Source organism: Trachymyrmex septentrionalis, unplaced genomic scaffold (assembly GCF_001594115.1).
Source record: "Trachymyrmex septentrionalis isolate Tsep2-gDNA-1 unplaced genomic scaffold, Tsep1.0 scaffold32, whole genome shotgun sequence".
Classification (NCBI taxonomy): domain Eukaryota; kingdom Metazoa; phylum Arthropoda; class Insecta; order Hymenoptera; family Formicidae; genus Trachymyrmex; species Trachymyrmex septentrionalis.
Window position 1 is genome coordinate 2,040,459 of NW_017305485.1, and position 22,192 is coordinate 2,062,650.

Here is a 22,192-nt window from a genome sequence, read left to right on the forward strand (position 1 = left end):
CTTATGTAGCTGATAATAACGCGATCATTCAATTTTATTATAAATTTTTGTATTTTTATAAAAGAAGACTTATTATAGAATGTTTTAATACACACATTTGTATTATAAAGATTAAATTGAAATTTTCACAAAATCCATCAAGTTTTCGAAATCGTACCATTACAAGATAAGACTGATAATTAATAATAATAAAACCAATAATTAATATCAAAGAAATGCAAAAATATATTTGAATCATTTTTATTTTGACGTTATTTTTCTTTTTATTATTGTTATTTAATAATTATAAAATATTTGATTTTCTTCAATTATTAAAATTACGTATTAATTAATTATTAGGTATTAGTTAATGATTTTTTTTATTAATCTTATACTTTTAAATATTTTTATTCATAAAGTCAATACTTTGTCAATACTTTTTATTCATAAAGTCAATACTTACTACAAAAAATACAATAAAAAATACCTATAATCGTACCCTTTGCAGCATGTTACAAAAAGACTTATAACTTTATTATTAAAAGACTTATAAATTAATTTGTTATTGGTAGAAAGTTAAACATGTAATAAATAAGCGTCTGAAACCTCAAGCTACAATTTCTAATGTTTATTTGCGTACAAAACAGTGTTAAATGGAAAGTATAATAAAAAATAGGTTAGAAAGTTAAAATAGGTTAGGTAGTTAAAATTAGGTTAAGTAGTTCGCAACTTTTTATTACCAAAACATTAAAGGTTATCAATGAAAGGACTATGCTCAATTTGGGCCCTGGCTGAACAGCATTGAGACCTAGCTAGGATTGTAATACATAAAAAAAGGATTAAAAAGTTTCATATGCACAACTTTATAAAATGAGTCCCTTGAGTATTACAGCTGTTCAAAGTTCGCTATTATGACCATGTATTGTGTACCATGTAGGACTGGTTTTATTCAATTTCTCGAATCATCTAGTATCTGAAATATGTCCAATCTTGACAAAGACAAAACTAAAATCTTTTTTTGGATTCCAAATGAATAATTATAAGTGATATATATTAATTGATGAAGAGAGGGGAGAGAGACACTCAAAGTATGAAACAAAAGGTTTTAATTGATTTGACAAAGAGGCTGCGATTCAGTATTTTTAACTATAACGTTTCCATCTCTTGTTTCAGTACGTTTTCTTTTATAATGCCACTAACAGGCATGACACGTATATTTAATGTGTCGAGTGGGGTTCTTATGGAACTACTAAGCTCTTATTCCAAGAAATCTAGCACTTCCCCAGGCAACAAATGTTTACGCGACTTTTTACGGCTCTTTTAAATATTTTCCACATTGCCTACAGTGGATCTCATCGCGACCAGTAGTTGCTTCGGGGTAACCCCGTACCAAAGGCTGATTTACCTCGATTATATTCGCCGCTTGTCTCCCCAGGGCGAATTCCAGGGACATCGCCGTCATTACAAACACATCCGAATTTCTGTGACATAACAGCATGAATCGCGACCAGGGACTTAGCCGGATTAATGAACGTTACCAAATACATTTTAGACATTATTTCAATGTCTGGTACAATCCGTTACCGCTATCACCGCGGGGAGGTGCCTTGGACGCAGAGAAATTGGAAGACTAGTGGTACATGATTATAATAATGAATTTTGGATAGTTCTAGCCTCAGGAAACCTCTCCTATAAAATTGGGCTTATGAAATTTTTGATTTTCTTTTGATAACTTTAAAATTTTAGGTATGTCTCAAAATTATTTATCCGGAGTCCAAATTTCCCTAAAAAATTGGACATAGTCCTTTATGAATCTCTTGGTAATCTTTAATCTTTAGGTAACTATGTATTGTGAAAACAGACTTAAGTGAGAAATTTTTATGAAGGGGCTAATTATCTAACTTTTTCTCTAGGACGGAAACATGAAAAGTGAAAATTTTTTGTATGCGTGTGCCAAATGAGCAGAATGTCTAAAATCGATAAACAACTTTTAGATATCTTTAAAAGTTCTTTAAGCAAGATTTTTAAGATATTTTATATTTAAAAAACTCTGAAAGATATCTTGAAGTTGTCTTATGCGTTGATTTTAGAATTTTACACAATCGATAGTCAGATCGTTCCATTTTAATTTTCTGTAAACGATGAATTTTATTTATTCCCATCTCATACAATTCTACGTTCACAATTGTTCGATAAACGTTATTAATGTCTTCGTTAAAATGGAAACACTGTTACACCACTTCTGGCTTGAAATTTGCCGATAACGATTGTTCATGTTTCCTCTCGATTTCTTGATTTCTTGTTGATGACATACAATTCACTTAAATAACGTATAGTATGCCACCATTATCATTTCTGTTAGAGCTCGCGTGATTTCTTATCTTTTGTATCTGATTTTTCCATAAATGGGGCAGCTTAATAAAACGTACGTAAATCATTATTTAGGGAAATCTTGTTATCTTGTTGTCGTAAATCAGCGTTATATCATCAATATGAAAATCTCGTACCATACTATTGTATAAAATATCTCCCAGTTATATCCTTTTACAAGAGTGAGAAAATAAAGCCGTTATTTACGTGAATCTACCAGTCCGTACTCAAGGGACATTTCAGGTGGATTTTCTATTCTCGAAAAAAATAAAAAAATAAAAAAATAAAAAAACACATCGGATCCGTGTTATACGACGCATGTGATATAATGTCAAGCGAGAACTCCCTCTTTCACAACATGACGGATGGAGCGAAAAGACGTTTGCAACTTACGTTTATGCAGCGTGACTAGCAATGTCTTCATTTGGTAATTCTTTCATGATTATTTGCATATTTGAATAAGATTTGCTTTTGTATTCTCAAGGTTCTGTCGTCGCCGTTATTTCCAGTTCACATGCTCTTAGCAAGCACTTTTTCCTCAATTTTTCTTTCACTTCACTTATTTCAATAATATATTTTTGTTATTACAACGTTTGAAGGCATCAAAGTTTGACATGCGCTCGATTGTGCGAATAAACAAGTTTTCAAGTGGCACTTCTTTTTTCTTCAGGTCGATAAATATACGCGTATACAAAAATAAATATACATAGAAAAATTGAAAAAAATTAATACGCAGTGGAGGATCTATACCAGGATCTACTCCAGTTTGTTATTCGAGCTGCCCGTGAAAATCACTTTACAAATTGTTAAAGTATCCGACAGGAATTTTGTGAGCGCACGTTTATTCAGATTAGCGAAATGGCTGCCGATTGGACAAACCCGTCGATTCGTACAGAAAATTGGGATATGTATAAATAGAACAATTATCGATGGAAATGCATCGAGTAATGGATTCAGAACGCATCGATGTATAAATACTCTTTCAGCCTTAATATACATGTATGTATTTCAACGTGAAATGTATAAAGTAGAAACCAATTCCTACCAATTTTGTTATTAATGTGCTAAAAATAGTAAAAAAAAAGATAAATAAGTTTTTAACAAAAATTTCCTCCTCTTTATATTTTATTTATCATATCTCGTATACTAAAAGAAATAATTACTGACAGTTTGTAACCTAATTAGCTCAATAAGCACCGACTTGTGGAAATAAAAATTAAGAAACTTTGTTGTTTTCCGAGCTAATTAAGTACTAATTATTGCGTGAAGCAAATGACATTTTCTGTGTGCCCGTTTGGAATGTTGTCGGATGCTGTAATCCTGTGTCTTCATAAAAGCGAGAGAAAAAAATATTACGTTGATAAAAGCGAGGGAAAAAAATTTTACGTTGTTAACTCGTATAAAATGATCGATACAGGTGTTCCTTGTTGCATCTCGTGCGACCGTTAAGAAGATACGTTATCGGGAAGAATCCGCACTGCGTCATGAACTGCAGATAAAGGATACGCATGCAACTATTATTAATGCTTTTACGCTACATAAAAAAAATGTATCGATGTGACGGTTACGAGATTTGAATGGTTGAAATAAGGATTTGCCGGAGGCGGAATATTGTGAAAAGCAACGTTACAATAGGCGGCTTACGAATATATGTATATCGACTCACATAAATGATGTCTTTGCACACACACACACGCACACAAGAATTCTTTGCAAAACTTTTATAAAATCAAAAAATTGTATTATACAAAAGTTTTGCCTAGAATGATTTGAATATAAAATGTAGAATCAATTTCGCATGATAATTTATTAAAAGTTGTGATTTTTTAAATTAGAATTTATTTTTTTAATTTAGAACGCATAAGAAAAATTGTTTAGCACGAGAGCAAATGTAAAAACGTTTATTATATGATGTTCATTTATTTTCATTTTTATATAATTTTTAATTTATCATAATTTTTACACATTTTTTTTTAAAGTTACTAAATGGCGTCACGACTTCGAGATACAGTGCGAATACATTGTAGTGTTGGTGTAACATTTGAAATAGGTCAGTATAAAAATAGATCCCTACATAACAGAGATGTTAATTATCCGAGAGTGCCTGATCCTTCAAAAGCGACGATTATCTGAAACAAGCTGGGATGACGCGATTCGCCGAAACATGGGAGCCAAATTCCAAAGGTAAAACAGTCGATGCAATCAGCAAACCTAGAACGTGATGTCTGAGTCTATTCGTACCGCTGGGCAGTGTCTTTCGCTGAATCTCCGGTGTGAATGGTGATTCAAAGGACCTAGCTTTGAGAACAGTTGTGGAGTTTGCGGATTACAAGTTGTGACAACAAGTTCGCCGAGCCTATCGTGCTCGGATGCATGATGGGGACATTAACGCCGAGAATAGCGGACGCTGCCCCGCGAACCTCCCGGTTTACGTGTAGATCGGGGAAAGTTTCCTCGTTTGCTCTCGCGAGAAATTGCGTTTACAAATTCAGCTCGTGTCTATAACGTTTAATTGTAGTTGTCGGAAAACGCAACTGGTAATTCCTTTGATCTCAGCAATACGATTTTAATACATGAATGATTTGTACAAAAAAAAAAGCAGTGAGTTTTTTGTTTCTGCAGTTCTTTAAAATGTATTTTTGCAAGAGTAAAATTTTCTGAAAGTCTCTTTATGTGTTATGTAGGTGTATACATGCGTGTATTTTCTCCAATGTGCAGATAATCTGTATAAACAGCAAATTCTGCAAGCCATTTTATAAAATGTTCATGTTAAGCGGCTTATGCATGTTTTGTTAGGTAAACTCGTATACAAGGATAAGCAAAATAATAGTATAAAATGATAGAACTTCTCATACATTAATCGTATTGTTAATTACATTTTTTTAAGTGACATGACTGTGACATGTCCCGAAATGACCACAAATGATTTACGTAATAAGCTGATTAGTATAATATAAAGCCAAGTACACTGAAGAAAAAAAGGATATTTTAACAGTATTATTTTAATGAAAACAATCTTATTGATTTAACAACAATATTAATGAAATAATTAAAATTTTGTTAAAGCACGAGCGTAAGTAATTTGTTTCATTAATAGTGATACTAAATTAACAAAATTATTTTTAAAATAATGCCGTTGACATATCATTTTTTTTTAGTATATTATCTTTTAATTTATCTTTCAAGCAGAATGAAAAATACGCTGAACTGACAGTTTGCGGGATTAATTACAGTGGGTGTATATTATAGATAAAATATTTTTTATATCATTTATTTTTAACATTTTAAAGAATGTTCCCGCGTGATTTACTTTGAAGCTTAAAAAACAGTTAAGACACAGTAATTTATTAAGGTACTTTATGCAAGAGGATTTTGCAAAAAGATTTTAACAAGCGTAAATCGCGAGTAATAGTAAAACTTTTTATTATCAATTGAATTTTATAACTTTTTGTTTTTATTATCTTTGCCATTTTCTTTTCTTCTTTTGCGACAAATTTATCTTTTCTCTAAAAGTCATAGAATATTTATTTTATTTCTTTTAATGTGCAAATTTATATATTTATGATTATATGTGTATGTTTTGATTTGCTGAATAATAAATTTAGTGTCGCAAATTTTGTCTCGCGACAAAAGTAAGGCACGGTACATAATAAGAGAGTTACAGTTAACAGTTAGAGTACAAGTTAACAGTCTAAGTAGCAATGTAATTGCAAGCAGCTGCAATATTTTATTGTCGACTTTACTGAAATTTTTACGATCTTTAGTCGACCTCGGCTCGATGAAAGTACCTCACAAAAACCTCTCTCTTAAGGGATCAAATTGTTTGCCATAATAAGGGTCGGTTTACGAGCACTCTTGATTCTTAATAAGCTGTTCAGAGCTTTATTTAGCTATGAATTTCTTTCGCTTTGCTTTACCTTGCATTTTTTTCTTAAAGTTCAAAGTTAGCAATTTCGGTTTATTTTTCGGACAAAGATTACAGAAATTTTGTATGCATAAAATAATTATTTTTATCATATTGCACTTTTTCGCAATATTAAAAATTTTACAAGAATAACTTTTCATAGATTAACATTCAGCAGTAGCGACAATAAAATAACAAAATATCGTAGAATTACACAAGTATCTCTTTTACAGAATATAATTAGAATGTAATTACATATAATAGCTTGATAGCTTCCACGAGTTAATTTGATTCTATGTGATAGTACTCGAAATGCTTCCTGCAAACGTGACTTTCTCGCTGCAGCTCGTTAATTAATTATGTTGTAAAATCGTGCGTGATTCTTTCTGACAGTTGCATTACGTAGCTTAACGAGAGTATCTTTTATTAATTATAAAACGACATCTTTCATTCCGCATGGCGTACAATTCGAGTTATCTAAAAGCGTAAACTTTCCACTGAGCCTTTAACGTTATATCGGAGTCGTCGTATGTATTGCGCGCGGCGGTGCGAAAAGCAATTACGGTCCATTTTGTGGGACTTGGCGTGTACCTGACCAATGAAATGACATTACTCTCCCGAACGTGAAAATAACAAGCCGAATGAATTATTAATGCGCTGACTCCGAGGTGCGCAACGCGGATTCTAACAGAAACCATATTTGAAAGAGATTGTGATATGCGATCCACTTTGTCCACATTATCAGCTTTCGCTAGCCTATTTTAGGCAACCAAATTACTTAATTTAATCTATCCTGAGCATATTTTCCATAATGATTGAAACCGCATATTATTATCTCTAGATAATTGTATTTTTGCGGTTTTATTTATTAAAAAGGTAATGAAAAATGGCTACATCAAAATAATATTTTTCAATATTTTAATAAGAGGATATATTTGAAATGCCTTTGCTATATATAGCAATTTTTTTAACAATAAAAATTTATTATAGACTATGAACAGAGAGAGAGAGAGAGAGAGAGAGAGAGAGAGAGAGAGAGAGAGAGAGAGAGAGAACTATATGAAACTACATAATTAACTACATAATTAACTTTATTGTTTCACGTCAGCAATTTATTTAGAATGACCTTTATAATTACTAGTGCAAATATTGTGATGCAAATATTATTGGCTCTTTATTAATATCGATTGATCAGCTTTAGTTGTACAGATTATGTTTGCACGATACTTTTAATCGGGTTTAATAACATCTGTATTTATGAAATTGGCCAATCATAGCTATTTCTGTGAAGAATGGAATCACTGTGATTGGACAGTTTCATAACTACGATGTAATTAAACTCAATTAAGAGTGCTATGTAATCATAGTCATAGATCTGTTTACATTCGTCAATCATGGAAATGGTTCCCTTTAAAAATTCATTAGGTTCTACGGTGACGGCGGAAAGCGACGAAACGCGGTCTCGATACGTTCGTAATTACGCGGAATTCTGAGTTCTCGACGTGATATAACTTAAATAGAGCGCGACAAGAGGGAATCCAGGCGGGAAACTTGATGGATGGGAACGTCCAGAGATGCAGTAAGACGAAAATTCTTCTTCTTTCCACGAGACTTCACAACAAGTAGGGTCGACATCTAGCACGATGTTCTCTTTAGCTTTTTCCGCGTAGCGTTGATTTATTTTCTTATCTCTTATCAAGGCAGCTAGCTAACGCTCTTTGATCACAGTGTAAGTTAATGAGATTTGTAACGAAAGCAGTCGTAAGAATAAGGCTAGTTTTCTGATTGCAATCTTAATGCTTAGTTTATTTCTTGTTTTCATGTTTCTTTGATCATGACTGAAGTTATTAAATAAATTCATCGAGATTTATTAAGGCTCTCTTTGAAAAATCATGGAATATTTCTTGCTTGATATATTTGTAATTCTCGTGCGAATAGTTTTATATAGAATTGATTTAATAATTTACTTGATTATAGATTTTTTAATGATTTTTTTCATGTTTATTTTTTTACGTTTAGGTGTGAAATAAAAAAAGATAAAAAAAGATCCAAAAAATTGAAGGAAAAACGTAAATCATACAATCGCATTCGCGGACACTTATGTTTACGATCCAACAATATAAATTAATTCCATGTCAAAATGTCCTTTAGTAAGGATCGAAACACAGATCGAAATTCGCTTTAATTAGATTTCCAATTCAGTTCGCCAGCTATTTGCGAACAACATACCTCGTTTCGGGCATTCAATGTCTACTTTGTGCACCGTTAATAAATAGATATGGTCGCCATAGTATATCACTTCACAGACCTCTAACCATTTCCATAACGATATGTATTGATTACAATGCCAGTTTTGCTAAATTAATCGCACTGTTATTGCCACTGTCATTTTCAGCGCTGATAATCACAAAGTATCGATACTAGATATTAAAGGAATATTTTATAGACCAATTTCAATACTTTACAAAGAGTTTATCAAGATTAATCTTAAATTTAGCCACAGCAGAAATTATAATGATCATATCAAATAAAATAGAAACAGAGATTACGGCAGGCTAGTTCTATTATTTTAAATTTCCTACTAACTTAAATTATATCTTTTATATTGCGTACATAAAATGCAATAAATACAAGAAAATCTCTTTCTAAATGTTTCTTAATTTTAATTAAAGAATTAGTTTTTTACGTTGCTTATATTAGCTTTGAATATTCTACGTAACGTGAAAAATCTAATGTTTCTATTTATCGGATACATGCATCCGTTTTATTTATATTCTAATACTTTATTTAAAGAATCCAAAAATTTTTGATATAATTGTTATATAATATATACACATTATTACATGTGATTCAAATAATATTTATTGGAATATAATATCTTAACTGAAAATACAAATCATGATGCACGTGGCGATGTACCGGAAGTATACACCGGAAATGTACAATGCATTATGAGCCTCTCACAACATTGATTAATTAATATCATCAGTAACCTACTTTTGCTAATTGCTGCCAAACGTAATAAATGTACAATCGCTAATTAACACGAATCTGTGGCTTATAATTGTCACGTACCGCAACAAAGCAGGAAACTTTTTAACATTAAATATCGCTCTGATTATCTAGTGCACTTATTATCGAACACTTTACAAAATTGATTCTCTCTGCGGTTGAAAATAAATACATACTCGTAATTCCTTCAAAATTATTGTGATATGAAACATAAGGTCGTTTTTAAAAATCATTAAAAGTTTAGAATGTTAGAGCCGACCTAATTACCAAATCTAAAATTAAATATGTAAAATCCAATTTTGATTATATATTTAATAAAAAAGTACCATTTATTAAATTTAAGTTAAGAAGAAAGAATTGAGATAAAGTATCATTTCCTAAATTAAGGAACTTAGACGACTTTACTTCCAAAGCATTAAAAACTTTTACGAAAGTATTATCCTCATTAAATTTGTATTTTATTATTATATTGTATAATCAATTCATATTTAAGAAAATTAGTAAGTAATGTACATGTACTTTTTCCAATTTAATACATGATAAGATCTCGAAGAATCTTAAATATTAGGTTAAGGAAAAAGTTCAACAAATTAGTAAAAAGACTTTTTTTAGCAACTCATATATTCTATTTTAAAAAATTGGCAATTATATTACTTGATAAAGCAACGTTTTACCTTTAAGAATTTATATTTTTAATTGCGATACGATGATTTTTAACAAAGTTACGAGCAATAAAGTCAGAATGTTTCTTTTTACTTAATCCGCGAGTAATTTAGAAACAAAAAATCGCGAACAAAAAATCAGTAGGAACATTTAAAAAAATTATTTTGTATAGAGAGCTTCAAGCTTTTACGATAGATAGACGAAAATTTGCTCAAGTGTTTTTTTTTGGGCACGCTATACAGTCTTACAAAGTGAAAAGAAAATTTTTTTATTTTTCCAGCTCGTAGTTTTTTTATATGTTAAATGTAAAAATTACAAAACTCACATAAATTCAAAAAATATAAGTAACTATTCGAAAGTAGAGATTTCAAACTTTAAAACCCTTTTTTAAAATTTAAATTTTTTCATTTTTAACGAAAATATTGATGGGGAAAGGTCTTTTTACCAACTTGTAAAGGGACTTTTTCCCTAACTCAATATAAGCGAAGTCCGCTAACGGCGCTAACTACTGATTGGACTCACGTGTGCCATCATCGATGGATAGTGCGGGTAGAGAAGGAAAGCTCCGATGAGGTGAGCGGCCGAGAAAACAATCCCGGCGATGCAGGCGTGTCTGAGTCTGATCGGTAGAAGAGCGTAGGCCATATAGATGAAGAAGCAGACCATTAAGGCAGCAGCGAGAGGACCTCCGGCTCGAAGATCCTTCGATTTCGAGGAGAATGATGTATCGCCGATACTCTCGCGACCCACTTCGTGCAGTCGTGCCAAATGAATGCTCAGAGTCACTTGTAAAGCCAGCAGGGTGACTAGCACTGCACCACTAACGCCCGCCAGCCATATCTCATTCATGCCCGGTCTTGAAATAGCTGCTACCAAAGCTGAAAGGAAATTTCGAATTCCGATTGAGGTAATATTTTTTGCAAAATTATTTAGGTTTTAACATGCCTATCAACATCGAATATTAACATTTTTCTAAGATGCATCAATATTATTGCTTGTTAATTTAATTTGTGATGTTACTATTCTAATTCTGTTAGAATTGCGTTTCAAGATTGATAGTTAAATTCGACGCGCAGGATTGAATATGAGTACATAAATTTGCATCGAATTATTTAAGTTTATTACAAAACATCCAACTTGATCTTTTGAGATTTTTATTTTCTGTTGTGTATTTATATTATGATCTTGAAAGATACTTTGTTTATTGAAAGGAAAGTTGCTCATTACTGATTCTTACGTTTTGAAATGTTCGATGAACACATTTAGAAACGTAGAGCCAGTACGAAATGGCATGAGTGTTCGATATATATTTTAAACTAAAGTGGATGATATTTTAACAGCTTTTTTCGCGATTTCTAGACTATTTTGTCTTTCGTGCGAATATCGAGAGAAAGGTTCATTATTTATATCACAGGCTTTCCAAGTTTTTACATTAAACATTTCTCATAAGTAAGTTTTTACATTAAACATTCTACATAAGTAAGTTTCTTCAGAAAATTCGATTAAAGTTACTAATGCGACGAATTATTTGGTTAAGCTCGTGCTGGTCGAAAAGAAGGTACGAAGGAATAAGCTCTGCGAGTTATTGCGATGCGAAAAGCAGGTCTCATTGCGTGTTCTGACGCTTTCGAAAGGAAACAACACTTGCAGACAATATTCTCATGCATTATTGATACCGAGACCTCGTGAAACATTGAGGCTCAGGGAAAACAGGAATTCTCTACATACATAGACGATAGCATAGAATGCACATCTTTTAGCGTCGTTCGCGACATTTGACTACGGAGCTATTTCGATGCAATTCCAGTAATGTTCAAACTGCATATTTTATGAAAGCTCGAGATTTTTCTGTAAATAAGTTTTTGACGTGATATATATCAACGTTGGACGATTAGAATTTTTTTTCGCAGATATTCCGAGCACTCGAATTTGATTTTTTATGCGATGAAAGGAAACGTAGAAGTTTATCGAAAGTTTATAGAATTCTTTGATATAATTGTAATTTTAGTAAAATTAAATTTATATAACAGAAAAAAATTGTTTGTTTTAGCACAAAAAATAATTTTTTTCTTTAGCAAAATTGCGTCCAATAAGTAATTTTTGCAAGAGAGCAGGTTAAAGTTAACAAATAAGCGCAAAAATTATTTATCGGACGCAATTTTGCTAAAGGAAAAAGTTATTTGTTTTAGCATAAAGTGCATCATGTCCTGCACTCCGAATTCATGAATGATTTCGGATCACCCAATATATATAAATTGCTTTAATTATAAACAGAAATAAACAATTTTTTAAATTGAATTTTTAATTGAAAATAATATTCAAAATAGATTTTAAATTGATTCAAGAAAACGCGAAGTTATAAAGAAAAGCAATATTAAAATTTTTTTAAATTCTGAAATAATATTTTAAGTAAATTCCTTAGACTAGTAGTACAAAGTTACTTTTAGATCTTAAAGCAAATGCAAACTTAATTCTGGCATCTCGGAATCGCTTTAAAAAATGAGCAACTTTGATTGTGAAAAATTAATTTGTGGAGATTGAATCTTACCGGCGTAAATAACGATGCAGGTCACTAGGGTGATTGCGAGGGAAAGATTTTCAGGTCTCTGTAAGAGTGTGATGAGCGACTGATTGCCGGTCAGCATTAACTTCGTGATAAGTAGTAGGCCCAGTGCCAGCGCTAAACCGACCAGTAGACCGAGCACATGTGTCATGTTACTTTGATTCATACGTAGAAAGTAGCGTTGGTACAGCATTTCAACCTGAAACATATGAGCACAGACTTGCCACACATTGTATTAATCAACAATTCGTCTGTAAACTGATAATGTTATATCTCATATATATGCCATACAGGTGAAGAAGTGTATATTAAATTTATAAAATAAGATATTTTTACAAGATAGAAAAATTTTAAAAATATCATTTATTAAAAATAATTTATTGTTGTGTGTGATTATGACATTTTGTAGTAATATTATAATAATACACATCCCGTTTATAATTTCAAATAGATCTTTCTATAATATAATTTTAATAGATTTTAAATTTTATTTTATTTAATATTATTTTATTTAAAAGGACACAAATGATCAATTAAGTTTTTGATAAAAAAAGTTCGTTACATATTGTACAAAAAAATCTTAGATAAAAAAAAATTGTGTGGAATATGGTATACAGAATAAATATTTGACGAAAGCAGTGTGGCTGTCGCGTTAAATTAATAGTTAGTCACTGGGACTGGATAACTAAAATAAAACATTCACTGCACTATCTATATTTATATAGATAGTGCATCTATATAAATATAGATAGTGCAGTGAATGTTTTGATTGTGTAAAATGACAGTTACATGCACAGGTAAATACTAAGTAAAATGTATGTGTTGTACTTCTCGGAATTGCACCACTCGATAAAAAAATATATGTCGCGAAATGCATTGCCAAAGTTAATTGTTACGCCGTTATCAATTGATTGGCGTTTATTTGAATTTGTGCGAATCATTAATGCATCATTACTGTCTTGTTCGCCTTACTAATTGCATTTCACGCTTATTGAAGTGATATATTTATCACGCAATATATAATACATAATGTATATAAATATTATTAACTATTATTTATATTTTGTATAATATATAAATATTTAAATATATAAATTTTTATATTTTTTATATTATATACAATATAATATATAAATAACATATTATCCAGGAACATAATAATATATATATTATATTTATTACACACATAAAAATATATATCCAGATAATACTAAAAGTCCGAAAAGAATTCTCTTTTAATTTCCGATTTATAAAATGAAATTCCTGTTTCATTCCAGTTCTGTTTTAAATTATTTCTGAGAGTCCTAAAAGATTTCATTTTTATGTCATCAGTTGTGAGCTTTTTTAGATACAAAAGATTTTCTAATCGTTTTTTATTTCTTAATTTTGTATAAGATTAAATCATACTTTGGTTTTTATGTAAATTAAATATTTATACATTTGTACATGCATATAAATATATTTGTACAATATATATTTTTTAATACTTTTTTAGTTCATTTCGAACGGATTACGTTAATTCATAAAGAACTGTAGTGATATGTTCAAAACTTTGTTACTTTTGAACAAATCAATGAAATCTAATAATTATAAATGGAAAATAAAGTTTAAGATTTATATTTTATTAAAAAAATATATACCAACACACTTTTTTAATTTAATTACTTAAGTTTAGGATATGAAGTACAATCTACAATTATAAAAATAAGCGATAACATGAAAAATTGACATTTAACTTTAAAAAATTAATTTTTTGTTCAAAGTCTACAATCTCATGCACTTTTGTAAATAAAAAAATATATACGGAATGACATTTAGAAGAGAACGAAGAAATTGTAACAGCTGTTCTGCCGAGCGCGCGCGATTTGCTCTTTTGATTATAATTTTTAATCATACCCAGGGTCCCAGAAATTTGCTAAATCAAGATTTTTTTACACTTTTCTTTTTCTTTAAATCTATATATTCTGAAGTTTCTTAATTTTATCGACTTTTATACATTATGGACTTGTTCCTTAATCAATTTTCCATCGATTGAAAAAAAATTAATTGAAATATGTCTATTTTTACAGAAGAGAGTTACGGTAACAAATATAGATGGGGGCAGAGTGTGTAGATATATCAAGGGTAGAAAAAAAGAGTATGTAGGTATATTAAGGGTAGAAAAAAGTGTGTATAGCTAGGATTAATGGGCAATAATTGTGTCTTTAAGGACGTTTGAATTAGAATGTATTTTGTGTCACGTTTAAAATTTTAATTTATCGTAACTTTTTGAGATTGAACATAGAAAAAATATGGACGTAAAAAAGAATGGATCAGATATGTAAGATATATTTAGTGCAGATAGATGAATTGTGTAATGAGTTACGAAATAAGGTAGGAAAACCCGCGTATAGTAATAATCCGTTCATCGAAAATATTTAAAGTACAACTAGATAACAAATAGATTATTCAGAATTTAAAGATCCGTTAAATATGACGTAGTAAGACTGTTCGATACATAGCCTTGATCTTTGTTTTTGTACGGCGTACGGTGCTTTGTTTACGCGCGGTCGGTGTATTATCATTTTACTTCCGATACTTGAGCGGGTAGGTGCGCGATGTGTGTTCTATAAATCTTCGTATTTTTCCAAAACGCAATTATGACAAGTTTTAGATAATACGAGAGTGTCGTTAACCTTACGATTATTCTGAGTTCGCGTGCAAGCCTGAAAATTAATTAATGAAATTCTTGTGTGAAAGCAACAATTTTGATAAATTAAGAGGAGAAAAATATCCTCACGGATAAGGAGGAGGAGGAGACATAGGGCGGTATTCATAATCGATTCTTATATTCAAGACCATGTTAAGTACAATCTTAAGATATCACGAACCATTCAGAGGATCGTGTATCAGCATCTTAAGACATTACTTAAGATGATCTTGAAATAAGAACGGATTATGAATAGCAACCTTTTAAAACAGACATCGAGAGACGATGAAGTGATCAACTTTGAAGTGAGTGAAATGTTACCTTTTATTTTGAAATACGAATATTTGAAAATTGTATTATAGACTGTGTGTTATCATCAGATAGATAGATATAGATTTATACAATACATGTACGTATCAAATTACGACAAAAAGTATTACAGATAGATATAATGTTTCATAAATCCGACGCTTTACAGTGGATAGAATAAAGGAAATTGTTTGATTTCTCATTATTTGTTAATTTATATTGTATTATTGTACTTGAAAATACACATGAAAAGCTTATATTATAAAGTTTATTAACATACTGATTGTGAATTATTATTAGATTTTTCATTTACCTATATATATCTTTTTATTTTTATTTATACATATCTCAAAAAATAGGTTGCGATATGTAGTTACTTTAAATTTATAGAATAACCTCGTAAAAATATAATAATTTTGCATTTTTTAGTATCAAAAATATTATTTCATAAAATTGTATTAGATGATTAAATTTTCGAATTTTATTATGTTAGATTAATGTAATAACATAAATGAATTAAAACAAATCGAAGTAGATTAAGTTGATATGTTTTTAAGTTAAAACTTTTATCTGATATTTTATTGTTCATTGACAACAAAAATTGGGACAATATATTTGTATATTATTCGTATATTATATTTATGCAATACAAATTATTTATATACAGGGAAAAAGTAAAAAAGCATTATATATATGTTATGTATATAATAAATTCTTTTGATATACATAGAAATATAAGTATAAATAAAAAAAGAACATAAAATATTTTAGTTGTATGATATATATAATTTACTTATCAAAAATATGCTAAGGATTGTCAATCTGTTTTTATAAAGTACTGTATTTTGTAGTCTATTCATTTCTTAATTGATTTTATATAAATTAAAACAATATGATGTGTGTGTTGAGATCTCCATTAAATATTTTATAACAAAATACAATAGAATTTTTAAATATTTTGATGAGTTTTATATGTATTCGATCAAAAAATAAATTTTTAGACAACATATTTTTAATGCGATTTTAAATAATTTTTTGAAATGTAATCAGTAGATGCAATATTAATGAGACATATATATTGATATACAAATTAATACAGATACGTAATGCAATAAAATGAAAAAAAATCATAATAATAGAAAATTAACGCTAATTGTATAAAGAGAATATTATTATCGAAGTTATTACTTTTAGATTTAATCTCATTTAGTTTAAATTTCTTATCCGATATGTTTCGATGTGAGAGTTATTTATTAAATACGAGTAACGATTGCGAATAAGAATTTCAATTCTCTTGCTCGCAGTTTGATTTATAGTATACATTCTTTATACATATGTTTTTAATTTCAAGTGCATTTGCTATAAAATTCAATTCCTGATAATTTGCAATATACATCGAGTCTTGAGAAAAAAAAATTAATATAAAATTTTTCTTTTCCTTGAGAGAGAGAGTATAACTTAATTACTTTATACGATAATCACGAGTTATAAAGACACGAGACGTTATTTAATAAATACTCTCGTAATATAATTTATATGATTCGTTTGATCAAAATATTTAATAAATATTTTGTATAATTAATGCAATTTATGCAATTAGCATTATTTTAAATAATTTCTTGTTGTCATGCATTTTTCTCGATATAATCTACACTATAAAATCAATCGTAATTTTGCAATTGTCTGCCGGTAGACAATTGCAAAATTACGATTAGTACACAAATTACGATAGTAACACAAGACAGTAATATAAATATTTTTCTTCTTAATAATCTCTGTCTATCCAACAGAATTGAAAGTCCTATTATGGGTTTTATAATCGTGAAATACCGCAGTGTCGCGCGAAAGAGACTTATTATAATAATTAGTCCACGCGCGATTATAGTATATTATCCGCGAGTGTTTTTCGCGAGTGTCCTGTGCGAGAGGATGACAATCCAATTCTGAGAGGATGAGGAGATCTGGGAGAGGCATCGGACATCGGCGGAGCAACCTTGGGGTGAGTATCACTTTTTATTTGTATAAAATTAATTTTTTTCCTGTTATTTTTGAGAATCATTTTAATTATTTTATAATGATTTGAAAGTATGGAAAGTAATGAATAGAAAAAAGTAATTTAAAATTTAATAAATATGTTTTTTTTAAAGATATTTCAGAAAATTTATAATTATTTTCATAAATGTCTATAATTAACTGGTAATAAATAATAAGATTCTATACTTATGAGAATTATATCATAATTTGAAAATTACATAATTGATTTCAAGGAAATGCGTTTATAATTATCTTTTGAAATATTGATTGTTTTTGTTACAGACTTATCGCAGCGTCGTTGCAGATGTAACTCCGCTGTTGCTCATCGAGTCAGTGAGTAATGAATTAACTTTTTTATTGAAGTAACAGATGTGTGGTTTATTAAGAATGAATTATATCTTTAGATGCTTGTTTATGCATCAAGTTGACAATATATAGGCATTATCAAAAAAGTACATAATATTCCATATATCTGTTGCCTTAAAATGGATAAAATAGATTACGATTTTTATTCTGAATGTCTTTTTATGGTTGAGTTTATTAATTAATTTATTGTGCATACGAGAATGTACTCGTACGCACTAACTAAGGCTGGAGACAGAAGGATGCCTCATAAATTAAATCCCAATTCCGTGTAAATAATTCTTAATCCGCGTAAATTAAATCTCCAATAAAACTCTCAAACGCAATTTGAACTTAAATTCGTATATCCTTTTTTTATATTGATAATCATAGTATAACTACAAATACATTAGATAAAAAAGATACGGATAGATAAGAACGCTGATAGATAAAAATCAGATAAATAAAAAATAAATAAGAATACGGATAGGGTTATAGAGGGTATATAATTTTTGACAATGAGGGGGAATAATCTTAATTTTATAATCTAAAAATTTTAAATAGAAAATGAATAAGTATGTTGGCAAATCTTTTTTCATTTTCTTCTCACAGGCACAAGTCGGCAAACAATTTTTATATTAATTGGCTTACGTCCAGAAACCATTTTTATTTCAAAGTAGATACAAAATCATAGTTCACTTTTATATTTTTTTAAATATTGCTGCAACATTATTATCATGTTGCATATTATATATTTTAATAATATTTTTAAAACATTGCATTGCAATATTCAATGTTACAACGTCGCAGCAATATTGTTATAAATTTCTATACTGCATGAGGAAGATTACGGATGGGAAGAAACGGTTGTGTCATTCATAAAAATATTTTTATAAATTATTTATGCAGACTTATTTATATGTATAACAGTTTAAAAGATAGGATTAGGAGTTATTTGTAAAATTTATATTCTCTATCGTAAAAATTATTGATATTGCATAAAATTGTATAAAATTATGTATCTAGTTCGTGTAAACTGGATTACACAAAATGAAAACTTGCATAATACGAAATTTTTTAAATTAAAGCGTTATTAAATTAATATATATTTCTCTCTTAAAATTTTATTTTATATTCGTGGAAAATTTAACTTTTTACATCAAAAAATTATTAAATTTAATAAATTATTTAAATTTGCGTTCGAAATTATCGCCAATTTTTGTGATAATAAAAATTCTTTAAATTGAAGATATTCGTGTTAAGCCAATGATCGAATATTAACTTTTCACTGAAATTTTACATATGTTTTAGAGAATCGTGAATGTTTGAGAAAATATAGTTCAGAGAGAGATTTAGAAATTGGTATTATCGTCAGTTATGAAAAAATAGAAAAATCACAAAACAGTTGTAAAATTAATTTATTAAATTTAAGAAATTAATTTTTTTCGGTGATAAATATTTATAAAAATCCATTAGTATATTGCGTTTTTTTTTACGTTTTTGGTTGCGACTGCTGCTTCAGCAGTGTAGAGCCTTATTACTGTTCCTTATACGTTAAGTGATCACTAACGAAAGCGTGGTGCGTACAGAATTGAAATCGTTGGCACAGAATTAAAATTATTTATATTGTAAGGAATTATTTTTCATCGATTTTATCCGCGACGTTTAGTTTGATGCATCGTTGAAAATTGGAGACTTCCGTTGTAAGGATGAATTTAAACTTGGGTTTTTTTAGCAGTTTCTGAAAGCAGTAATTTTGGCAATAAATTAATAACAATTACCACGCGTATTTTATATTTTTAATTGCGAAATTAATTATTGTATTCTGAAAAAAGATTTATTCTTCTTATTAAATGTTCTTTTGTTAATTATAGTAATATTAATATTACATTTACACCAATGCAATTAATAAAAATATACATATATACCATGGATATATAAGGCTTAATATAACGATGTAATAAGTAAAATTATAAAGAAGGTAAATTCAAGTAAAGAGAGAGCTCTTGTTGCATCTTCCAATTACGCTTAAAAATGTTACGAACGTGTATATCTTTTTTTAATTTTTGGTTTCTTTTTAGAAACCATTTTCAGATACGTCAACGATGGGAGTCATCTGATCTAAATCATTGAGATTAATTTTTAAATTGTTAATTATGTTTGTCCATAATAAAATACATGCGCAAATTGTGCTGTTTTATTTGATAAATTTAAATGTATACTTTAATAAATGTATTACTTTATATGGGAAAAATTCAAAGTTTCTTTTTGAACACCTAATTTTCTACTCACGAATGCAATAAAGAATATGCGGCTACTTAACAAATTTGATACAAGTCGAATAGGTACCCTGATATTAGATTATATATGAGGTATCGATGATTTTAATTTAAATATTATTGTATTAAAAAATTAAAAATTATGAAATACATGTTAAACTCTGTTAACTATTTTTATGTAAAAACTTTCATAATCTATTATTGAATTCGACTCGTCTCGAATATCTGGTATCCCAAAATTATTTGTACCCGCATATATAATTAATAAAAAAAGCACATGCATTTTATTATTTTTAAATATACTCGTTTATAATCACTTCTTTGTAAAAACTTTATTATCCATGCATTTTTAATTGTAGTAGAAAAAGATATCTTGTATAAATGGAGAAATGTTGTATGTATTAACGGAAAATATGTCTCGCACAAATTTTAATATCACGTATTATAGAATAATGAGTTGATTAAAATAAAACTTCGGAAATTGCATAATAGTTGTATTGTTAAAAATGTGATTGTAAAAATGTGAAAAATGGTTATTGTCACATTGACACACTGCCAAAATTACTATTATCGGAAACAGTCCGGAAAATAGGAGATTTACTTTCTTCTGCAGGGGCCTCTGACGTCTAACGGATTGCTTAACTTTCTCTTTTGCGGATCGATCTCTCACTAAACTTGACAAGAAGCCCATTAAAGTCGTTCGTCACCATGAAAATTATTCTCTGCATTAATTACTAACTAGAATGTCACTTGACGGGAAGATTTAGCCAAATTGTTGGGTTAGTTATCCTTCGTTATCCTTCCTTGAACGCTGTAATAACGTAATTATTTGTTGCAATCTTTTAAGACTTAAGTAAAACTTTTTAAAATCATAATAGACGTATAGTAATCTTAGCAGTATGATTAATTGAAATTATTTACACAAATGAAAAACGTACATTTAATGCTTCTGAAACTTCATTATCGCGTAAATTAAAACTAACTAAATATAAAGGATTTACTTTGTATCAGTACTAGATTGTAGAAATTACAGATATATGTGTAACATAAAACGGATAGCGCGAGTATATTGGATCAGTTTATTTTCAAATTTTCTATTGTGATTTATTTTATTCGATCATTGGTTTAAATTTAAGCATTATCTATATCTTTGTGCGCGAGTAGATATTTACTAAAAGAATTTTTTTTTTGTAAAATATACCAGTATTGAAAGTATTTTTTTTCTGTTTAAAAGAATAGTTATTAATATATATTATTAATGATTTTTTTTTATTGCAGTTAAGTTTTGTATAAGCTTTAATTTTAAATTGATAATTCATAAATATTAATTGTTTCTCGATCGTTAACTTACATGATTAAAAATCGTGGACGATGTATTAGTACGCATTTCGAGTTTTTGTGTAATTCAGAATTAATAAGATATCTTGAATGTACATAATTTATAATATTTTTATATTATATTAACTATATTAAATTAATATAGCTTTCTATTATATTAATTATATTATATTATATTAATATATTATTATATTATTATATTATGTTGAATATTATGTGAATATTATATATTATTTGATCTCTCATTCTGTCAATAAGAATTGCAGTCAAAATTTAAAATTGAGAGTAAAATCTGGATTAATTAGAAAAGTTTAAAAAAGTAAGAGTGCAATCTGAAAAAAAACACAAGATTGCTTATACATTTTTACTTATGAAACAATTCTTCCAATTATTGTTATTGATATCGAATTTATTCAGTTTTTAAATTAAAGCGAAAGTGGAAATGAAATAAATATAATATTCTTAGAGTTGTTTTAAGATAAATGGAAGAATAAAAAAAACTTTTCTAGAATTACATATACCTCAATCATACTTCATATAGAATTTATAACAGAGTAAAGCTTGATGAAAGTGCGTTATAAAATCTATATGTAAACAAGATACAGATCACAAATTATTCCAACTGCTGCCATTTAAAATATACACCCAACTACAGATAAAAAATATAGATACTGCTTGCTTAAAAAAAGACAAAAAATTTATAAAATAAT

The 22,192-nt window shown here is 28.8% G+C and overlaps 1 protein-coding gene across 1 annotated transcript in view; it reads right to left on the reverse strand.

Moving 5' to 3' along the window:
• Window positions 1-22,192, reverse strand: part of LOC108749983 (adenylate cyclase type 6) — a 127,561-nt gene that overhangs the window by 48,297 nt on the left and 57,072 nt on the right. The window contains exons 5-6 of the mRNA XM_018489120.1: window positions 12,477-12,690; window positions 10,451-10,806 (exon numbers count right to left, since the gene is read on the reverse strand). Coding sequence (XP_018344622.1) covers window positions 10,451-10,806; window positions 12,477-12,690 — 570 coding nt within the window. The remainder of the gene's footprint in view (window positions 1-10,450; window positions 10,807-12,476; window positions 12,691-22,192) is intronic.